Consider the following 23710-nt stretch of genomic DNA (forward strand, 5'->3'; position numbering starts at 1 on the left):
AATGTAACAAACCATGGCCTTTGAAATTGTGCATATTTGTCTTACCCATTATGAGAAATTAATATTGATCTCTAACGAGTAGGTTCAGCGTTTAGTGTCATACTTCAGTGTTTTCATTTGACAGCCACATTGAGTTTTCTATCAATGAAGCTGAACACCTGACAAGATGGTCCATAATAATTATAATAGTGCTGCTAATATGCAACTTAATAAAATATTATTATATCTACAAATATAAATTCTAATGGTAATTTACATAATGAAGAGAAACATCAATACATGAACTTCAGTTTATTTGTTTTCTGCATAAGAAAAAAAGGAGAACCAACACAAAATGAAGGTACATTTGAGGGGAAAACAAGCTTAATCAATATTCTAATTTTTCATAACAAGACTGCCACCATTATCGTTCAATATTCATATCAATGACATCTCAAAGTCTGAGATGCCATTAAAACCGTTATGAATCAATAATAATCAAAAGTGATGAAAGTACTGAAAAATAGTAAGTAGTACAGTTATAACAAGTGATAATCAAGTGTCAATGAAAAAGTGAAAAGATAATATAAAAGCATTTCTCCATTTTCTACCTATATACTCTGAACAGTGCAACACCATGTGATCCCACGTCCTGTAGCACTGCACTACAACCCAGTCCATGTTCATTTCATATGAGCTACTTGACACTAATTTGAACAAAAACAACTTGTATTTGCTGGGATATACTGAAAACAAAATGTTTCAATGAACTTCAAGTGTTCCAAGTTGAGTTGTCGGAAATGCATTTAACTGTAGCTCATGCTTAAACCCTGGACTAGTTCAAAGTGTCAAGGCAGGGGAGCTCCTTTGTGGTTTGCGTTACAAACACTTCCAATCAAGATTGCTTTTTGGTTTCTTTAATGAGACAAAGCAAGAGAAAGAATAACTTTGGAATATCATTTTCTTAATATAGTTCATTAAAAAATCTTTTTTAGTTTTGCATTTTGTTAAAGTATTAATAGTATCAATAATAATATACAAAATAAACCAAAAAGGAAAATCGTCTTTAGTATTTCATGTCCTTCAAATCACACCTCCTGTTGCCCTGATGAATAGTTTCCAGGTCCACTAAAGCACCCTGTCTTCTCTCCAGGTGGGGTTTAAAGAAAAATACTTGAATCTACTCAGTATGAGCACTCGGTTTGCAAAAAACACAAAATGCTTAATGAAAGAACAAGAAAAAAAAAGATGACAACTCTCTCCCATTATTCTAAAATGCTTTTGCTTTTACCATAAATAAATGACTTTTTTGTGTTTAATTCTTATCGACAAGCTGGGGTTACTCCCTAAACTCAAACCAAACAAAATGGTTTATCTGAGGGTATAAGGTACATAATTTCAATGTTCCACAAATCCATATAAAATTGTGTGAGTACAGACTTGACTTTGGCTTCGTGCACAGCGGCTAGGTCTGATCCATTATTTTTTTTTTTTTGTCTGTTTTAACTATGTGCAATGCAAACTCTTTAAAAATAACATTAAAAGCTGATTAATACTTCATTATAGTTTGACATACAGTAAGATTTTACCATACAACAAAACTGTTTATTTTGCGGAACACGAAAACCTAAAAAAAAAAAAAAACATGTTTGAGAGACTTTAAAAAGGGTCAAAGTGCTGTATGAGGACCATCTGACATCTTTAACGTTCAACGAGAGCTCTGCTGATGACTATAGGATTGTCATGATGGTTGTTCAAAAATAGCTATCGTATTGTTAACGTCCTCGTTTTAATGCGTCTGGATTCAGAACACTCTCCCAAATTCTCCTTATTCCAGACTACACATTCTCTGCTTTATTTGTCATTTCTACTATTTCATTACTATCAACTGTTAGCATAGTCTAGTCTTCTTTCAACTGAGCCAGAAGGAAAACTTCTGTTTACAGAATAAATTTCTTTGAATTAACAAGACTATCGGAGATAAATCAGCTTAGAAACGACTCTTCTATATAGGCTTTAAAACAGGCTAAAGACCACCCTGGCTCAAGCAAAAGCAGTACCACAAACATAATTGACAACCCAGAGCACTTTGGTTGAGTTTTTGGGTGCTTCATTACCATAGATTCTCCCAATCAAACAAAGTGTTATGTGTAAATGTGAGTAGAATATTACCCAACATAATAGGAGTTTGAACCGAGATGAAGTTGTGAAAAACGGACCATAATCACATAAGCATTAGCATGTCCATGATTACCATTTCAGTAGATTATTTATAGTAAAATGATGCTGTGGCAATAGGTCATTAAAAGGAGCCCTGTAAGTAAAGACTCTGTATAATAATGTCTCGCTGATATCCAAGGAGAGAGAGAGAGTGAAGATGGCCAGAGTCATCTGGGCCCACTCCAATTTTAGAGCCTCAAAAGAACATTAGCTTAAAAGACCAGCACCCTTTTTCTGTCTATTGAAAGCCAACAAGTCTAGTGGGTCCACAGACTACACCAGCTCCAATTCATTGTTTAGCTGGAGCTGCTAGCTGGTGATGGGGTAGAAGACTGGCTGGCAAAACCAGTAGACCCCGTACCAGATCCATTGCTGACCAACGATGCTTGCTGACCAAAGTTAGTGGTTCTCAGAGTGGCAAGATGTCGAGCAGAGAAGACATGGTCGCGTGCAGCAGCCCTGGATTCGAATTCAACCCCGCAGGCGTCGCACTTGCCTCTCAGAGTCTCGCGGCCTGTCGTCTGGCCGATGGTGTATGTTGGAGTTGGTTCCACAACTGTCAGTTGTACAGGTTTGGGCAGGATGGGACGGTTGGCTCGGAGAGCATTGTATTGTAGGTAGCTACCCGAGCTGACATCTACCTTCTTGGAAGGGTCAATGGGATTAGGCGACTGTGTAAAGATGTAATGACAATGTCAATTTCATTTCATTGCAGAAAAACAAAATGTTAAGTAAAATCAATAAAAACAGACAAAACTTCCTTATTGACCACACGCTAAGTCAGGGGTCGGCATCCTATGGCACGCAGAGGGGTAACTGCTGGCACGTGAGCAAAAGCGAGAGAGGTGTATGCATTTCATTCAGATAAAGTACCTCGCACCTGCATTCAAATCTACATTTTGAGGTAATCGTTCCTCATATTAACAGCTTGTTTTATTAAGGAGTTATAAATATTAATGTGCGAGAATTAAACTGCTCAAGTCAATGAAAGCACGTAGCTCTGACAAACCTTTGCCATAGTAATGGTATACCATACATAGTTAAAGGGTTAGTTTACCCAAAAATGAAACTAATGTCATTTATTACTCACCCTCATGTTGTTCTACAGCCGTAAGACCTTCGTTCATCTTCCGAACACAAATTAAGATATTGTTGATGAAATCTGATGGCTTATTTGAAAAAAACATGAACGTTTCAAATATGTTTTTAGTACCTTTATGGACCTTGAGAGTTTCAATGGCTTTGCTCTCAATACAGGCCACACTGAGCCATCAGATTTCATCAACAACATCTTAATTTGTTTTCCGAAGATGAACGAAGGTCTTACAGGTGTAGAACGATATGAGGGTGAGTAATAAATGACATTATTTTCATTTTTGGGTGAACTAACAGTTTTTTAATGCTATAAATTTAGGAGAAATTCACTCAAGTGAATAGAGTCTTATTAAGCATTCCACACACACCAAACTCTGTTCTTGTGTAGCTGGTTATAAATGTACCCTAGAAAAAAAACATAACTGGTGTGCATCGTGAGACACAACAATGGCACTGACGTATTTTCAGATATGTTAGTGCAAGTTACTTACAGTTAAAACAGCTCAAACATGCATTTTAGTCTAGGACTAGCTGAAGCCTTGTGTGTGAAACTAGGGGTAAATTATCTTTCCAGTGCAGTCTTTGATCTTGAAATTAGCTGATGATAAATAAAATGAAGCTGATATCTTGCTTTCATCAACGTGAACTCTGTTGAATTTGCATGTAGCGCGGGAATTGAAGATTAGATTTATATTCGTTTTGTGGAGACACACTTATGTTGCCAAGTGTAACAAAACAGATAGCTATCTGATCAGTAAAAACACATGAATGACCAAATGAAAATAGACCCATTGGAAATTTGTTCTTCAAAGTCTAATTTAAACCTAAAAAACAAAAAGTGCGACAAATTTAAAACATTTTTAATGAAAAATAGCTTCAGAAATATTTAATATTTCTATGCAAACCATTACAAATATTTAAAATATGTTTATATGTATTTATACATATGGGGGTTGAGGGGTTGTGGCATAGTGATTAACTTGGAAACTTAATGGCACTTCGTGACAAAGAGGTTTGCCGACCCCTGGTCTAAGTGCTCCAGTTTTTATGAAAAATAACCAGAAATGGAAGCAATTTTAGTAGTAAAATCATAGCAGCTGCCATTACTTTCCTGTGCGCCATACACTCCTGTCCAGGAGGTGGCAGAAACAATCATCTGCTTCTAGGCATTAATGTAAAAGATTCAAGGACTGTGTCCCAATTCAGAGGCTGCAATCTTCAAAGGCCGCATTCAAAAGTTGATTGCATCACAGTGGTGGTGAAGGCTGTCCCAATTCGAAGGCTTTACTTAAATGCGGCCTCGAAATGCGTCCTTCGTTTCCCGGACAACAAAGGATACAACAGATGGATCCTTCACGGCCTAGTCTACCCCAAAATTCATTGCGCACCGGTGACGACAGGATTTCTTGAGAAAAAAATGCTGGGTTACACTTAAATGCAAGTATTAGGTTTCACCTTACTCGAAGATCTAATGATAAAAATTTATTTAAAAAAAATCTTTAATTTAATCCTTTATAGAGTTTATACTCTTTATTATGTACAAAAATGGACCAAGGTGACATATTTAGAAATGTGTTTTGTTTTCAGACAGTTGAATATAACTTTCAAAAAAGTCCAGTACAAACGTTACTGCCGCTCATCAACGGCAGCCGTCACAGCTGTAGGCAACAAGAGCAATCCTCCGTAGGCTAGACCGTCCCATTTAACAATGCTCGGTCTGACCTTTGCGAACTTCGAAGGATGCAGCCTCTGAATTGGGACACAGTTAAAGAAAAATAAGTAAAAAAAGTAAAAAGTGCCATCTACTGTGTGAAGCGTAGATGCCGCACAAGAGAGAAGTGGCAGCACATGTTTTACTACTTACATTAGGGGATGAACGAAGCACTTAAATACCCAACCTGATTAATTTATCTCCTTTTGTTTAAAAGAACTAGATGCAAAGGAAATGAATGAAAATGTAATGCATACAGGTTTGGTATGACATGAGGTTGAGTAAATTTTGGATGAATTATTTCTTTAATAAGGCATCACCACTATGTCAAAGTAATTAATAAAATATTAATTAAAGATTACACTTTTAGTCTACTGCACCTGGCACATTTTTATAATGTGTTGCTATGACATGAGAAAGTATCTGGACACCTCTAAGGCCAATGACATTGTAGCAAAATACTAACATAAGACATGAAAACAGCTGCCATATTAGACAAAGTACCCTTACCATTTTCTCTTGCTGAAGCCTCCAGCGTTTCTCCTTGGCACGCGTATTTTGGAACCAGATTTGCACAACCTTCAGTGGAAGCCCAAGCTCTGTCCCCACTGCCTCACACTCCAGTGCATTAGGATGAGCACATGTCTCATAACATGACTGCAGGATGGACAGCTGAAGACAGTTCAGGTGAGTTCGAGGTCGTCTTGGGGTGGAGTTCTGCAGCATGTAACTCGTTTCTTTTTGGTTTTGACCAGAGGATGCTGTAACCGTCACAGGGGATGGTGTGGTGGGCGTGGTGGTAGTGGGTGTAGGTCGCTGTGAGCTCAAGCCTAATTGTTCTCTTGAGAGGGTGTTGATCTTGAATGGACCTTTCTGAGACCAATATTTGAGCCCATTGTGTTTCTGAGTTGCCAAGGCAGAAGATTTGTTAATTGGCGTAGGGGACAATTTTGGCACCATGTGGCTGGTAGTCCCAGACTCGACCCCTCCTCGGTAATCGTCGTCATCATCATCAGTACGGTCTGACTCGGCTTGTACCTCTTCAACCTTCCTTTTCGGAGCAGATCGAGATGTAGGAATCCCACTGACTATCAGAGGAACTGCAACTGGAGTGGCCACTGTCTTGGGAGCTATTTTAACCATTGTAATGGGTGTTGCTTCTGTTTTGGTCTTGTGAACTAATGAAGGACTGGTGGACACAACGGTGAAAGAGCCAGTCTGATTTGGTCTACTTGGACCTTGAATAGGAATTTTTGGGGGCTCCTTGACCTCCTTTACCTTATCCGTCTTTGGAGGAACATTTCCAGTTTGGGGTTTTGCAGAGACCCAGCCAGTGGAGGGACTTGGGTTAGGTTTAGGTGGGGTTGAGAATATGGGCTTTGAGAGTGGCCAGGTGAACTTAATGAGTGGTTTCCCAACAGCCGCCAAAGTGCCATCACTGATAAAACGGACCTCTCCCTTTCGCTCCCTAGCCCTCATATTCTGGAACCAAATCTGAACCACTTTCTTTGGAAGATTTACCCACTCAGATATTTGTTCAAATTCATGCTTTCCTGGGTTTGGATCTTTGAAATAACATCCATAGAGAATATCAAGCTGATCAGCATGGATGATGGTCCTGGACCGCCTCATGTCCCTGAACCGTCTGACTTTGGGCCTCTTTTGCTCCCGCTCTTTTTCTCGTTCCTTCTCTTTTTCCCTTTCCATGAGTGATGTGCTAACCTTTTCAGCTGCCCTCATGTACACAGTGCTAGTCTTAGCCAAATTATTGCGATTAGTTAAAGTACTGTTATTGGAAGCAATGGCAGGATCTGGCTTCACCTGAACAACGATGAGACCTCCATCTGTAGGAACCCCAACAGTCGCTGGTCTCAATCCCAGACCATCAAGCAAATGACTTTTTTGTATGGAGGACTTGTTAGCTAGGGAGACAGATGATGTTGATGATATTGTAGAGCTATGGTTTTTCCCCATGCTTAGATCCAATGCAGACTCGCAATCATTACCGTTAGATAAGAAGGAGTGTGTAAGAGAGGTGGTTGCAGGTGCTGATCCTGGACTTCGAGTAACTGCTTGAGTGTTTGAAAAGGTCATTTTACCCCGATCTCCTTCTGAAACACCTACCCCAATAACTGATGAAGGAAGCGAGAGTACATATGGACTGTATAACTGGGTGGAAAGTGGAGCCAATGACAGGGAAAGGGGCAATGACTGCAAGATGCCAGTTGGAACACCCTGGTGATCAACTGCAACTGAAAGAGGAGTAGGAGGGTCAGCTTGCGCTTCCAACTGAAGATCAAGATCTACATCTTGCTTCTCTCGCTTGATCTCCACCTCTTCCTTGTCAATCTCACTCTTTCTTTTTTTCCTTTTCATACTCTGTTCATCATCATATTCATCCTCTGCATCCGAGAGGAAGACTGTAGTAGAACGAAGAACCTTTCCACCACCACTTGACCTTTCAGCTGTTGGCTCTACCTGTGAAGACTGTTTGATTGGGCTACCCGACTCTTCCCTCATGGAGCTGCTTTGACTTTCTTCATCAGTCACGATAACAGACGTGTAGAACTCTTCATTTTCAGAGTCGGATGTCAACAGCAATTCTCTTGGGCTGCCCTTACCAATCCTGTGTCGTTCTGCATTACTGGAAAGGTCAATGGCATGACTGCCTGTTGCTGATGGACTGTGTTCATCTTCACCCTCATCTATCATTAAATTGCCTTCTTCTTCCTCCATACTTCTGTCCAATTCATCATGGAAGCTGTCTAATCTTTCCCTATCTTTGGATTGCCGGGCATCTAAGAACCACTTGCGTACCTCTTCTCCACTTAGCCCTACCTCCCTGCCGAGGGCTTCACAGTCCTCCCGCTGAGGACTAGATGTTTCAGCATCATCTCGTGACTCTAAAAAGGCCCAGAGAACCTGAGACTGGAACTCAGTGAGCACAGACCGTCCTGAAGACAAGAGTGGATGAGCTTTAGCACTTCTATGGCCTGAAGCTCTTAAGGCAAAATTAGTGTTACGAAAAGTACAGTTAACAGCACCAGAGCTGTTAACGGGATGTGTATGGCTGAGACCTTGGTTTGGATCCATAACACATGACAACGAACTATCACGCCGAAGGACTGAGGCCACTGAGGATTCAGTTACTTTGGAGTTTGCATCATCCCCCTGACACACCTTTTCACTGGTCCTCTCGATTTCCATTTCACTTTCTTCTTGCTCTTTTTCATCACGTGTTGTGCCGTCATCCACTATTTTCTCACTCTGCTCTTGTGTTTTCTCAACCTTAATACAGATCTCTTTTTTTAACCCATCAATTTTCCAGTCCTCTTCAGATTTTAGTGACATTTGCTGATTGCAAGGCTCTACTTTTATCTCATTGTGTACTCTCAAGTCTGCACCCTTGTCCGCTGTCTTGTTGGTCTCCTCTATACTCATTTGAGTGGTGGTTGGGAGGCCAAATGCAGCCCACTGACTTTGTAAGCCACTGAGTCTTTGGGCCAAGAGAGCCTGTTGTGCAGCACTGAGACCAAGAACTGGCACTGCCTGCTGCAAAAGCTGGTTTGGAGACTCTGGATTCTGGCCCTGGATTTGGGTTTGAGTTTGGAGTCCGTTCAACACCAGGGGCATGAGCATCTGAGGCTGGGGTATAAGCTGCGGGGTAGCTGCCCCTGGTGTTGCAGATGTCCCAGTTGTGAAGAGAGGAGGAAGAATGGAGTGTGGGAGAGAATTTGGGCTGGAAGTCAGGAGAGTGAGAATAGCAGACATGGCTTGTGCTGAGGCCACCGGAGAAGAAAGTAATGAGGGAGCTAGCTGAGGCTGCACCTGCTCTCCGTCTTTGGTTGTTACTGCTGATGGAGTCAGGTTTGCTTGGGTGACACAATTGCTGGTGGAGGCGTTAACTAACTGTGTGGTGCTTCCAACAGTGGTCGCAGCCAAGTTTGTAACCATGGTTCCAGTTCCTGTATTTGCAGTGGAACTAGGAGTAGCATTCCCCGCACTCCTGCTGCGACTCTGGTGCAACACAGATTTTAAATGACTTTCCAGGGTGATGGCATGATTGTAGGAGACACGACAGACGGCACACTGGTATGGTTTGTTGGAGACATAAGGTCTAGCCAGAAAAGGGGTTGAGTCACTGTCTTTCACCGTCCCGGTTCTCATCCTCTGAATATGGGTGGTTGAATTATAATGAACACTCAAAGCCGTTCTAGTGGGAAATGACTCCAAACATGCATTACACTTGAATGGACGGTTATCACCTTCAGAAGCTACGTTGTTTTTACAGACAGATCTGCCATTGCTTATAGAAGCTTCTGATGTTTTTACAGTTTGCTCCACATTGTCCTGATCTGACTCCAGGCCACCCATGTCACTTTCCTCATTTCTCCCTGCCTCCAGCTCTTCATCCAGCTCTTTTTCCTGAGAAGAACCACCCTTGTCACCTGCATCTGTAGGTTCGCTCTCATTTTGGGAAGCCATTGAGGGGGACTTTGTGTTCTCTAAATGTTTCTGCTGAGAGGTCTCATCTAATGAATTGATAAAAAAAAATAAAATTCAATGTTAGTGACCATTTAACCAAAGTTAACCAAAGCTAAAGGTAATAATAAATGTATTAAGATGAATTGTAATGTATGTGTTTGAATCCATAAATCATTGATTATTTTAACAATATTATAGAATAGGTAAATAAATTAAAATGAAACTATACAAAATATCATAGAGCAGGCATAAACTGCAACATTCGGTTTACCCCCGGTCCATCCTTCACCTTAAAAGCTCGAAACCCCTTATGCTCAAATATACAACAAAAATCAGTTGTTTGGATTTAAAAACAACCAGTAAAATGTAAAAAATTAGCAACAATTTTTCTCCCATCCATCATGTCCAGGAGTCACCATGAAAACTGAATACTTGTGGGGGCCACACTCAGTAGGCTACAACATACAGGTGGTTCATTGCCATGGAAACTACTGAAGCAAGGTGGTCACCAACACAGACAATTGTGTGTCCAGTGGTGCATAACCTAAGCCTGGTATCAATAACACTGGAACCCAGGATTTTAGTGCTGGGATAGTGTTAAATCACTGTGGCACAAATGCAAACACTTAAAAAAAAAAAAAAAAAAAAAAAAAAAAAAAAAAAAAAAACTTTATAGATGATCAAAACTCACCTGCATCATTTTGGGCTTTGGATTCTTCATCTTCAGCAATGGAAGAGTGCTTTGGAGCAGCCTTATGAAAAGAGGAAACCAATCATTTACTTTAAAAGCAAATAAAAAGTAGTTTCACTGACTACACAACCAATGTCATTACTTTTCTGTGCCATCAAAACTTATGTAATGACATTACAAAACATTACTAATATATAACAAAGTGCAGTCCATCTGTGTAAATATACTCACAATATCCAGTAACTTATCAAGGCAAGCAGGGAGGACACTGTGTTTGTCCGTAAGGTGATGAGAGAGATTCTCACGGTCTGGTTGACTTTCTTGACATAGAGGGCATAACCACATTGACCCCCTCTTACTGGCACCTCCCAGAGTTTCTCCTGGCTCCTCCTGTAACAAAAAAGTGGTATTATTTATTAAATGCAATAATATTTTATCAGATCTAAGTAAGGCAATTATTTTATTACTCGTTTATATTCAGAATTCACAAAATATATTTTTTTAAGTTATATTTTATAGTAAGTGATTATACATTCTATAATGTTTCCAATAATGTTTAAATCCAGATAAATTTTAACCAGGACATGGACCATGTCCGTACGTCGCCTATCAATGACATCATACCCGCGTTACCCTCGATTTTATTTTGTAGAAACCATGGAAAAACCATAGACGCTTTAATATATTGTGTTTTATTAGACAAGTGAGCAACTGTTTGGATACATTCATCGACAGAAAACTAATCATTGTTATATAGCTTAACACAGCAAGTCTTATTATTTAAATCTAATTTTCTTGATATACCTAGAGTACTATGTTTTATTATGCCTAATATCGATCTAGCTTACTGCAGTATGCAACAAATATCTCACAGTAGCCGCTGAACGAACGCAGAGTAGCATTATAACAACTTTCAACAGACAAACGTATCTAACATGATACATAAGCACTGCATTACCCCACGTACGCATGACTGGAAGACGCGTATGTCTGCAGCATAATAAAAGCTCCACTACTCTCAAGCCATGTGTTGCGCTTGTCTCTCATTAGCAATCGCTCCAGCGGCCTTGTTCCGCTCCAATGGCTTTCAGCCACACCCTGCTTCATACTACAGTAATGTTAATAAATCTTTAATACATTAGCTCATCCATGAATAGAATTTCTTCCTGAGTCCCATCAGATTCTTTTCCACAAGCTGTAGACAGGAAAACAACATCTCCCATGATTCCACGAAATCAAGGCATCATCAAGCTACGCCGTTGTTTTGAATAAACCTCTAGCGGCAAAAATTTACATATTGTGCCTTTAATGCATCAGTGATCTGAAAGTAATGTGAAATTAACAAATACATTAAGTGCAGCACTTATCAAAGCTAAAGTCTTAAAGGGTTAGTTCACCTAAAATGGGAAATTCTATCATTTACTCATCCTCATGTCATTCCTAACATTCTTCTGCAGAATGCAAAAGGAAATGTTCTAAAGAACACTGGTGTGCAAACAACATTAAACCCCACTGAATTTCAAAACACAGATATTTTATCTTTAGATACATATCTTTAGATATTTTCTCTTTCCACAGAAGAAAGTCAGTCATATAGATTTGGATTTAGAATGACATGAAGTGAGTAAATTACAAATAGCCCTTTTTTAATAAAAATGATAACATAACACTTAGAATAAGTATAGATTTATAGACATTGTCTAATGCAATAACATTCTTCATGACATTGCATGTATTATGTCTATTGTACAGTCAGTTCTAAAATAGTTGTTCAGAGTTCACATAAGCTTAATCATCAAAACTCTATAATATACTTTAAGAAATGTGACAATTGTCTCATTAATCTGATTAATTGTGTTTGATGTACACTTTGACACTTTAAAAAACAAAAAAAAAAAAAAAAAAAAAACATGCATGATAACATTGCAATATATCACTCAACAACCCCTTTCATCAATCCCAGTATGTTCACAATAAGGTCTGACATTGTGATTTGTAGTTATTTATATAGGCCATACAAATTACAATCTGTGCTATGCACTTATAACAGTTCTTGTGCAAGACATCAAATCTGATTCAGAGATGTAGTTATGTTCTTTCTGCTAGACACAACATAACAAATCTTGACCACCGATACCTTGTGGCCTATTTATAAATCATGCATTTGAATGCACATTACTTTATTTAAGGCATCCCATGTTGATCAAATCTGATCAGCAGAAATCATGCATGCATTTATCAGTTCTGCAATAACTAGGCTATTTAACGTCAGAGGAGGCCTAAATGTTGACCTTGACTAGTCTTATAATATGCTGATGTGGGTGAAATTTGTCAACATGTTGCCCCTTGTGAACAAGGCGACATGGGCTGTAAATAACAGATAATGGGTGAAAATCCCATGGGATGTTAATGACAGTAATGTCTCTTTAAAACAATAACCCAAATAAATAAATAACACATACGTCGAAATCAAAGACATAAACATCTTAATTCACATCTATACGACTTCATTTCGCGTATGCATGCAAAATTATTTAAATTACACCGTTTCTGGCTTCGTTTTTACATGCCACTGTCAAGTAACGAACAGACATCAAATGCCAACAGTGCTACAATGCCACGCCAATTAGCTTCCCTGCTAGACTGAAAACATGCACTGAATCCTCAACACAAGTACTATTAACTTCTCCTAAAAGTCAAAGACAGACGAACCCACACGCCGCGGGACACTGCCGTTCGACAGCGAGCTCATATGGCCGCCATAACTCTTGATGATTTCGTTAATTAACCCACAGCCTAATTAGCAAGACCCGTGTGCTGTTGAATCAATTTGAAACGGAGAGCTTTAGCCTGCCTCGCTAACACGCACATACACACACACTCCCTCTCTCACTCCAGTGTAATCATGACAAATACCCCATTAAAGTGCATTGCACTGCAGTCTCCTGCCCCAATTACCCCTTTTCCCAACTTTAATCGCTGCAAAGCGACTGATTTTAACGATTTCTTACTTGAAGGGTGATGTTAAAACAAAAGAAGCCGTTTTCTCATAAACATTCGTGGCACTTCACATGGCTAACGCAGCTAACAACACTCAACAAATTGGACAACTAATTATGTATCGCGTATCAAGCCACAAATCGCCCACAAACTTCTCAAAGACACAGAATTAGAGCTGCGAGAATAAATAACACGGTAAAACATTCGCAACGGTCGAGATGCTGCAGCCCAAGTCTGCTTTATTGCGCTAATTGAATTGTGTAAATAGGCTTTCGGCTCTCAGATGTAAAACCTCGGGCTTGATTAGTTCCTCGCCCCCCTGATTGTGGCCTGTTGGTCGGGCATTGGACATTCCCCGCCCGCCGTCCGCTGCACAGCGGAAATTGCGGCCTACATCGACTAAGCTATTTAATTAATGAATTTGGGTTGCTTCATACAGATGTGTTAAAAAACAAGCCGTTTGCCGTCCCCCTTCGGCATTTATCTAACCCATTACCTTGCATCTGGCGGTCTAAGTTCCTCGTTCAGTATATAATGTAGATATTGAGCATCATAAGTGTGTTTTAATAATTGTAGAACGCGGTAATTAACGATGGATGAAGCGCATTGCTGCTCGAAAAGAGCGACGTGCAACACAACGAGCAGCGAAAGGGGGTGGCGGGGCCAAAATGAGAGACCGAGGAAGAAAAGTTTGGATTTTAACACTCGAAATCCAACTAAATATTCGCAGTGAAATGCCATGCATCAAATTATCTGTCGTGCTCAGGACGCGATGAGATCCGCATCGCCCCCACGATCGCAACTTCTTGATCAATTCGGCGTCAACATCGTTTAATTAACACTAAAGCAATTAGCTAAGGCTTTACCTGCATGGTTGGGACTCCAGCACACGCTTCCTCTCGCTCTTTAAAACTGAAAAGTTTTGTCTCTCTCTCCCTCCCTCACTCACTCACTCACTCACTCCCTCCGTCCTCCCTCTCTCTCTCTCGTTCACTCTTGCATTGCTCTCCTCTAGTAAACACACGACAGCTCCCCCAAAAGCTGACTGCTCACTCTCTCCAAGAATGTTCCTCTTCCCACTAACGGTTCGACTCAACACACCTAAAAGCATGTTGGAACAATGTTGTTATACTGACATCAATTAAATTATTTGTAACTTTGTTTATAAAATCGTCTTTAACACTGTAGAGGTGAAGTATTAAAAACATACAAGGCAAATGAGAGAAAAGTTTAAATAAAGGTGTGTGTACATAAATAATTAATAAATATATAATATTATTTATTAATTACTTATTAATTAGTTAATATTTATTTGATGTAATTAGTGATATTGCGTTAATAATTATATGATATGCAATAAGCAAATAAAATATGTTAATAAATGTAGTGTATAAACAAAGAATATTAAGCAATTACTTAAAAAAACAGCAAAACATAAAAATATATACAGAATATTTGTAGTCATTGCTTAATATACATATATATTACTATATTATATTATACTATATATTACTATATTACAAGTACAATACATTACTAGGCCTACACACACACACACACACACACACACACACACACACACACACACACAGTGTGTGTGTATGTATATATATATATATATATATATATATATATATATATATATATATATATATGTGTGTGTGTGTGTGTGTGTGTATATATATATATATACAAATAATGACATTTTTTATGAACTACAGCAAAATAAAATAGGTTCATAAATTAAAACAATTGACAAATTATACATATATGTATACACACATTCATACATAGTAATAGGCTATGTGATGTATTATGTATGAAATATTTATACTGCAAACTAAAACGTGTATGTATAATTTTTCAGTTAATAACAACAATGTTGAACGTGTTATTTTATATTTTATTTTACAGTGTATTTCATACAAAACAGATTTCATGATACACGCACACACAAACAAACAAACACACAAATTGGATTAAGTAAAACAGCAATATATTGTTATGTAATATAATGTATTATATGTAATATGTAATATCTTAAAATGTAGCTCTCTAATCTTGATAGAAATACAATATTTGTCAGGAAGTAATACTTTTTTTAAAGGAAGTAATACTTATAAAAGCACTGTTGCGTATGTGGTGCGCTTAATGACGAGCAGATATTAGGCTGTCCGTGAATATGCCTGACCGGAAAATCTGTACAGGACCCTGATTCCACGTCTGTCCCCATTACACTGATTGATCGGTAAGTTCAGCTGATTTTGTTTGATAGTTTGTTTTCGTTTTGTCGGAATGTCGGTCACAACTGGATTTTAACCGCAGTAGTAATTACAGTATAATTACCACTGCCTGAGCTAACAATTTATTAACCTGTGACCAGGTTCCCGGCAATATTTGTTGTTGTCCGTGTTTCATGAGCTGCCTACTTTGCCTACATCTGACAACATTATTATTTTACAGGTTACAGTTGTCCATTAATACAGAAAGTCTTTAATATGCGAAAATTCAGATTTTTCGTTTTTATTTTTTTCTCTCATAGGACAAAATGACTGTAGAGGTGGAAAGAAAATTTGTTTGTAATGCAGAAATTATGGGGAAACTACAGGATATTGGAGGTCTGTGCACATCTTCACATATACGTGTTTGTGTGTGTGTGTGTGTGTGTGTGTGTATATATATATATATATATATATATATATATATATATATATATATATATATATATATATGTAACTAAAAGTTTTAGATTTACATGCTGTCAAACGATGAATCACATCCAAAATAAAAGTTTGTGCTTACATAATATATGTGTGTACTGTTTATTATGTATGTGTGTATATATACATGTATATATTAAAAAAAAAAAAAAAAAAAAAAAAAAAATATATATATATATATATATATATATATATATATATATATATATATATATATATATATATATATATATATATACAGTACAGTCCAAAAGTTTGGAACCACTAAGATTTTTAATGTTTTTAAAAAAAGTTTCATCTGCTCACCAAGGCTACATTTATTTAATTAAAAATACAGTAAAAAACAGTAATATTGTGAAATATTATTACAATTTAAAATAACTTTTCTATTTGAATATATTTCACAAAGTAATTTATTCCTGTGATGGCAAAGCTGAATTTTCAGCATCATTACTCCAGTCTTCAGTGTCACATGATCCTTCAGAAATAATTCTAATATGCTGATCTGCTGCTCAAGAAACATTTAATGTGTACAATTGTACAAACTATTTGTGTACAATATTTTTTTCAGGATTATTTGATGAATAGAAAGTTCAAAAGAACAGTGTTTATCTGAAATCGAATCTTTTGTAACATTATAAATGTCTTTACTGCCACTTTTGATTGATTTAATGCATCCTTGCTGAATAAAAGTATTCATTTCTGTAATTTCTTAAAAAAAAATAAAAATAAAAATTCTTACTGACCCCAAACTTTTGAACGGTAGTGTATAATGCTACAGAAGCTTTGTATTTCAGATAAATGCTGTTCTTTTGAACTTTCTATTCATCAAGGAATCCTGAAAAAAAAAGTACACAACTGTTTTCAACATTGAAAATAATCATAAATGTTTATTGAGCAGCAAATCAGCATATTAGAATGATTTCTGAAGGATCATGTGACACTGAAGACTGGAGTAACGATGCTGAAAATTCAGCTTTGCATCACAGGAATAAATTACTTTGTCAAATATATTTAAATAGTACACAGTTATTTTAAATTGTAATAATATTTCACAATATTACTGTTTTTTACTGTATTTTTAATTAAATAAATGTAGCCTTGGTGAGCAGACGAAACTTCTTTTAAAAACATTAAAAATCTTAGTGGTTCCAAACTTTTGGACTGTACTGTATATATATATATATATATATATATATATATATATATATATATATATATATATATAACATGTGTGTGTGTGTGTGTTCTGAAATATATAGATGCATTCAGTATGTATTAATATACACATACATCTATATAGTTCAGAAATATTAACACACACACACACACACACAAACTTTTATTTTGGATGCGATTAATCACGTTTAATCGTTTGACAGCACTAATTTATATACAAACACATACATGCATACATACATAAATCAGGGTGATTTGGACACTTTTTGCCATTGAGATGACTTCACCCTGTATGTATATATATATATATATATATATATATATATATATATATATATATATATATATATATATATATATATTTCACATCTCCACACAGCTGAATGCATCGGTCAACGGCAGTTTCAAGACCAGTACTTTGACTCTCCAGATTTCATCCTAACACTAAAAGATTTCTGGCTGAGATGCCGAGAGGGATTGTGGGAATTGAAATGCCCTGCAGTTTCAGGACCAACACCCGACAATGAAACTCAGACCCTTTGCACACGATACAGGGAGATAACCAATTTCCCTCTGATTCAATCAGAAGTCAGCAGGATTATCAGTGAACACGCTGCTGAAGGGAGTGAATCAAATTCCTCACAAAGGGAACAAACTGACAAAGTGGCAGAAAACGAGGACACAGAGATCTCTTCAGCAGATGACACAAAGTGGCTGACTGACCTCAATCTCATCTGTTTTGCTGAGTTCAAGACCGAGCGCTGCTCATACATGCTAGAGAGAGAAGGTGCAGTGCGGGTGGATCTGGACCAGGCTGATTTCGGATATTGTGTGGGAGAGATTGAGGTTCTGGTGCCTGAAGGAGGTGACATGAATGCAGCTCTGCAGAGGATTACAAGCACTGCTGCAGAACTGGGTGAGCTGATGTATTGTGTGTGTGTGGACACCTTATAAACAGAATGAATTTGCTAAGGCCGGTGTTATTTTAGTATTATTGAGATACTAGTTTTTAATAATAGTTCAAATTATTTATAATTTTCATATTTTCCATTTTCATTTTCATTTTTGTGACAATTCTTGTTTTTTTATGGAATATTGCAGTATTTATTATTATAAATAATTTATCTGTGCACATCATTTAAAAAAAAACAAAACAATCTTATTCCCTCATAATCTTTAATCAGAATAACTTCCTTCCCTCACTTTCTCTTCTCTGATGACATTTACTGGCTTGAGGGCGGGATCAACCTGTCACTCACATGACATCATAGCAATAGCACACCACATCCAATGATCCAGTCAATTCCCAACGTACAAAATCAAGTCTCGCCCTACTTTTTTTATTATTTGAGAAGCTGTTGTACTCGGATATATGTTAAAATATGGAAGAAAAGACTATCGCAACTTCCATTTCAGGCCAACTATAAAGTTTCAGTAATTTTATCATTTTCATTTTTGTCATTTTTATTAGATTTTTAATGTCTGTAGATTTTATTAATTTGTATTTCAGTTTTAGTTATAGGCTACATCAAGTTAAACTAAATTAAATAAAAAAAAATTATTGGAAACTAGCTGAAATAAAAAAAAATATATATATTTTTTTAAATATTTGCTTTCAGTTAATGTTTATTTCAAGTAACAAAAGTGTTTTTATGGTTTCACTTTACACAATTCCGATTGTTTCAAAGCAGCTTCACTACAAACCCGATTCCAAAAAAGTTGGGACACTGTACAAATTGTGAATAAAAACAGAATGATGTGGAAGTTTCAAATTTCAATATTTTATTCAGAATACAACATAGATGTCATATCAAATGTTTAAACTGAGAAAATGTATAATTTTAAGGGAAAAATAAGTTGATTTTAAATTTCATGGCATCAACACATCTCAAAAAAGTTAAGACAAGGCCATGTTTACTACTGTGTGGCATCCCCTCTTCTTTTTATAACAGTCTGCAAATGTCTGGGGACTGAGGAGACAAGTTTAGGAATAGGAATGTTGTCCCATTCTTGTCTAATACAGGCTTCTAGTTGCTCAGCTGTCTTAGGTCTTCTTTGTCGCATCTTCCTCTTTATGATGCGCCAAATGTTTTCTGTGGGTGAAAGATCTGGACTGCAGGCTGGCCATTTCAGTACCCGGATCCTTCTTCTACGCAGCCATGATGTTGTAATTGATGCAGTATGTGGTCTGGCATTGTCATGTTGGAAAATGCAAGGTCTACCCTGAAAGAGATGACATCTGGATGGGAGCATATATTGTTCTAGAACTTGTATATACCTTTCAGCATTGATGGTGCCTTTCCAGATGTGTAAGCTGCCCATGCCACACGCACTCATGTACCCCATACCATCAGAGATGCATGCTTCTGAACTGAGCGCTGATAACAACTTGGGTTGTCCTTGTCCTCTTTAGTCCGGATGACATGGCGTCCCAGTTTTCCGAAAAGAACTTCAAATTTTGATTCGTCTGACCACAGAACAGTTTTCCACTTTGCCACAGTACATTTTAAATGAACCTTGGCCCAGAGAAAACGCCTGCACTTCTGGATCATGTTTAGATATGGCTTCTTTTTTGACCTATAGAGTTTTAGCCGGCAATGGCGAATAGCACGGTGGATTGTGTTCACCGACAATGTTTTCTGGAAGTATTCCTGAGCCCATGTTGTGATTAACCATTACAGTAGCATTCCTGTATGTGATGCAGTGCCGTCTAAGGGCCCGAAGATCACTGGCATCCAGTATGGTTTTCCGGCCTTGACCCTTACACACAGAGATTGTTCCAGATTCTCTGAATCTTTGAATGATATTATGCACTTTAGATGATGATAACTTCAAACTCTTTGCAATTTTTCTCAGAGAAACTCCTTTCTGATATTGCTCCACTATTTTTCACCACAGCATTGGGGGAATTGGTGATCCTCTGCCCATCTTGACTTCTGAGAGACACTGCCACTCTGAGAGGCTCTTTTTATACCCAATCATGTTGCCAATTGACCTAATAAGTTGCAAATTCGTCCTCCAGCAGTTCCTTATATGTACATTTAACTTTTCCGGCCTCTTATTACTACCTGTCCCAACTTTTTTGGAATGTATAGCTCTCATGAAATCCAAAATGAGCCAATATTTGGCATGACATTTCAAAATGTCTCACTTTCAACATTTGATATGTTATCTATATTCTGTTGTGAATAAAATATAAGTTTATGAGATTTGTAAATTATTGCATTCCTTTTTTATTCACAATCTGTACAGTGTACCAACTTTTTTGGAATTGGGTTTGTATAATAAACCAGAAAATAACTTCACAATAATGCAAACATCAAATATAAGACAAATTCAAATACTGCTGTAAAGCAGGTCTCCAGAAGAAAACAGTGTCATTCAGCTCAAGTCAGTTCAGTGTTAAGTTCAATAACTGTAATATTTTTATATAGTTTAGTTTTAGTTATAGTTTAGTTTCAAGTCATCTTGAAACATAAGAAGTTAGTCTTTTCTTCCATATTGTGATATATATCAGAGTGAAACGACTTCTTGAACAAGAATAAATGTAAGACGTGATTTTGTCTATCAGGAATTGATTGGATGGTTGTATAAAGATGTGCACAGATGAATCATTTATAATAAATACTGCAGTATTCCAAAAAAAAAAAAAAAAACAAGAATGGTTTGATTTCATGGTGACTTTAACTATAATAACCCTGGATAAGACATCCAAAGTTGCACATCTGCTGCCTTATAGACTATAAACAAATGGCTAAACACTTTTATGGCATCTGTTATTTATCAATAAACCATTAGAATTAAAAGTTAAATAATGCTACCTGAATCTCTTCACATCACTTTATAATATATAATGTATTTTTGTTGTCTGTTTTCACAGGTTTAAGCTGTGAGAAGAGAGTAGATGGGAAAATGCATGTTTACCTTCAAAAATATCGTCCAGACCACTATGCCAAACTTCTTGATGCTCATATTTTATGAGGAATCATTAGTGTAACATATAATTTGTAGTTTTTTAAATTGTGATTAATTTATGAAAACATATACTGCACATCCTTAATGCACTTATTTAAATGAGAAAATCACTGTTTTGTGTATAGATGAAGTACAGATAAATACAGAGAAAGCAAAGTATAGTATGTAGCAGTGCACTGTGACATTGTATAATAGCAGTTTGTGTCAAATAAAGCAGATATTTGATTTAAAAAATGATTTAAAAATAAAAAATCTTCTATTCTCTTATATATTTTGAGTTATTCTTGTTCACACTCTTAGAGAACAAAAGGTTCAGTTTCTATATAGAACCTTAAGGTTTTTGACTCAATTTAAAATAATCCCTTTTTGCCAAAAAGGTTCTATATAAGGAGACATGCTTAATATTATTGCATAATACTTTCATGTTTAACATGTTATTTCAGTTTTTTCTAGTGATAAATATGTTTACGAGCTGTTTAATTCATTAAATTAAATCAAAATTAAATCAAAATGAATTAAATCTAAATCCATAAAATGAAGCCATGATGGGAACCCCTAAACGGTTGTATATATGAAGTACCTGACAGAACACTATACAGAACCTTTTCTTGAACAAGTGTGAACCTGTACATGTATCATGGACAATAAGTAGCCTAATATAAGATCTTTAATAAGTAATATGTTCAAAAAAATATTTTTACGAAAATATTACATATTCCAGATACTTTTATTTTGATATTAATTTCGCAATTTTCTGCTTTGACCTAAATAGATTTGTGTATGATTGTAAAGTGCATCGTTTGCTCAGCAGAGAGCGCTGTTCTCTTTGTAATGAGCTGTTCGCTCAGTATGCCAGCAGTTGGCGCAATGTTTCTGGAAAACCATTGACAAGTTCATTAAAATCTGTTTTAACACCAGGTGGTTTGGTAATCTATACGGAACAGAATTAGAAATGATTAAAATGACCCTTATTCATTACTAATGATTTATGACGCGCCAGTTAGATCAATGATCTATATATATTACACTGATTCATTGTTGACACTCCACAGCAATGTCCAGTGCTCACAACAACTCAACTACTGTAAGTATGTTCAATGCTATTCTCACATCATGCCACAATGAAATGTGTTTATGATTCACAAATATTATTTTTAATTCAGCGTCTACAGTAGCCCAGTACATTCGGCATCAAATTGACAGCATATTAGGCTACACTATTTGTAAAATACATATTTCAGAGCTACTGTTTACTGTACTTAAAGGGATAGTTCACCCAAAAATGAAAATAATGTCATTAATTACTCACCCTCATGTCGTTCTACACCCGTAAGACCTTTGTTCATTTTCAGAACACAATGGCTCAATGAGGCCTGCATAGACAGCAATGACACCGAACTTCTCAAGAACCAGAAAGGTACTCAAAACATATTTAAATCAGTTCATGTGGGTAGGCCTACAGTGGTTCTACCTTAATATTATAAAGTGAGGAGAATACGTTTTGTGCGCCAAAAAAAACAAAATAACTTTTCAACAATATCTAGTGATGGCCAATTTCAAAACACTGCTTCGAATCTTTTGTTTCGATTCAGTGATTCGGCTCGCTTGTCAAATTGCCAAATTGCTGAAATCACGTGACTTTGGCGCTTCGAATTTTTTTTTTTTTTTTTTTTTTTTGGCGCACAAAAAGTATTCTCGTCGCTTTATAATAATAAGGTTGAACAACTGTACTCACGTGAACTGTTTTAAATATGTTTTGAGTACCTTGCTGGATCTTGAGAAGTTTGGTGGCATTGCTGTCTATGCCTCACTGAGCCAAAAAATATCTTAATTTGTGTTCCAAAGATGAACGAAGTTCTTACGGGTGTGGAACGACATGAGGGTAAGTAATAAATTACATTATTTTCATTTTTGGGTGAACTAACCCTTTAAGTGTTAGGACATATCTTGATTTTAAAAATTTAATTTGATGTTTTAAAAAGAATTTATTAAAAATGTAAAAGCAGTAGGCTAGCTTAATGAGGTGCATGAACATATTATTTGAAGTGTTAAAGTCGGCATTCAATGGAAGTTGCGATAGCCTTTTCTTCCCAATTGTGAATGCTGCTGCTGCTTCTGTCGGAAATTTAGTAATTCCCACTTCTGAAGTCGTGATTACGAGATCAGTCGCATTCAAGTTTCAAAATGGGAGGGTGTTCATATGCAATTTTTTACCTAAGAAACTCATATTTTCGATAATTCCAAGAGCACGTGAAGGCAGAAATGGCCTCTGAACTTGTTGGGCGGGACATGATTGTGTCCATTAAGAATTGATTGGATGGTTGTGGTTTCTATTGCTGTGATGTCATGTGAGTGACAGGTTGTCCCGCCCTCACGCTAGTAAAAACGTCATCGGGGAAGAGATGAGATGACGCTACAAGAGGGAGGGAAATTATTATATTTAAACATGAGGGCACATGAATGAAAAAATATAATAAAATAATGATGCGCATGGAGAAAAAATACTCCAATATTCCATAAAAAGAAGATTTGTCTATATCTATTTCATAGTGACAAACTAAATGTTTAAAAATTGATGCATGCAATTGTTTTTAACATAATTTGTTTGATTTTAATAAGCACTGAAAATATACTAGATCTATACATAATTTTATT

General features: G+C 36.7%; 2 protein-coding genes across 5 annotated transcripts; one reads left to right on the top strand and one right to left on the bottom strand.

Annotated features, from left to right (window-relative positions):
- Positions 1 to 276: 276 nt before the first annotated feature.
- Positions 277 to 14243, bottom strand: zfhx2 (zinc finger homeobox 2). 3 transcript variants are annotated; one of them, XM_048173900.1, is made up of 5 exons: positions 14048 to 14241; positions 10413 to 10571; positions 10182 to 10242; positions 5516 to 9537; positions 277 to 2870 (listed from the first exon to the last, which is right to left on the bottom strand). In XM_048173900.1, the coding sequence occupies exons 1-5, from the start codon at positions 14051 to 14053 to the stop codon at positions 2496 to 2498; spliced, it is 4623 nt and encodes a 1540-aa protein (XP_048029857.1). In that variant the 5' UTR covers positions 14054 to 14241; the 3' UTR covers positions 277 to 2495. The 3 variants fall into 3 exon arrangements, with proteins under 3 accessions (XP_048029857.1, XP_048029859.1, XP_048029860.1); XM_048173902.1 differs by lacking the exon at positions 14048 to 14241 and adding an exon at positions 13678 to 13979; XM_048173903.1 differs by lacking the exon at positions 277 to 2870 and adding an exon at positions 3533 to 5043 and having other exon boundaries at positions 14048 to 14243.
- A 1059-nt stretch (positions 14244 to 15302) lies between these two features.
- thtpa (thiamine triphosphatase) lies at positions 15303 to 21322 on the top strand. Of its 2 annotated transcripts, XM_048175325.1 has the most exons (5): positions 15409 to 15429; positions 15565 to 15644; positions 15724 to 15799; positions 17460 to 17996; positions 20961 to 21322. In XM_048175325.1, exons 3-5 carry the CDS (start codon positions 15730 to 15732, stop codon positions 21059 to 21061), a joined length of 708 nt encoding a protein of 235 aa, XP_048031282.1. In that variant the 5' UTR covers positions 15409 to 15429; positions 15565 to 15644; positions 15724 to 15729; the 3' UTR covers positions 21062 to 21322. The 2 variants fall into 2 exon arrangements, with proteins under 2 accessions (XP_048031281.1, XP_048031282.1); XM_048175324.1 differs by lacking the exon at positions 15565 to 15644 and having other exon boundaries at positions 15303 to 15429.
- The last annotated feature ends 2388 nt before the right edge of the window (positions 21323 to 23710 follow it).

This window comes from Megalobrama amblycephala, linkage group LG22 (assembly GCF_018812025.1).
Source record: "Megalobrama amblycephala isolate DHTTF-2021 linkage group LG22, ASM1881202v1, whole genome shotgun sequence".
In the NCBI taxonomy this organism is placed as follows: Eukaryota; Metazoa; Chordata; class Actinopteri; order Cypriniformes; family Xenocyprididae; genus Megalobrama; species Megalobrama amblycephala.

Bases quoted from the DNA above. Each gene is read 5' to 3' on its own strand.
- zfhx2 (XM_048173900.1), bottom strand. The intron at 9,538-10,181 runs GTGAGTTTTGAT...TCAATTCATTAG, and splicing joins CAAAGCCCAAAATGATGCAG to ATGAGACCTCTCAGCAGAAA. The intron at 2,871-5,515 runs GTAAGGGTACTT...ATCTTTACACAG, and splicing joins GGCTTCAGCAAGAGAAAATG to TCGCCTAATCCCATTGACCC.
- thtpa (XM_048175324.1), top strand. From the start codon at position 15,730: ATGACTGTAGAGGTGGAAAGAAAATTTGTTTGTAATGCAGAAATTATG. The intron at 15,800-17,459 runs GTCTGTGCACAT...ATCTCCACACAG, and splicing joins GAAACTACAGGATATTGGAG to CTGAATGCATCGGTCAACGG. The intron at 17,997-20,960 runs GTGAGCTGATGT...CTGTTTTCACAG, and splicing joins AAGCACTGCTGCAGAACTGG to GTTTAAGCTGTGAGAAGAGA.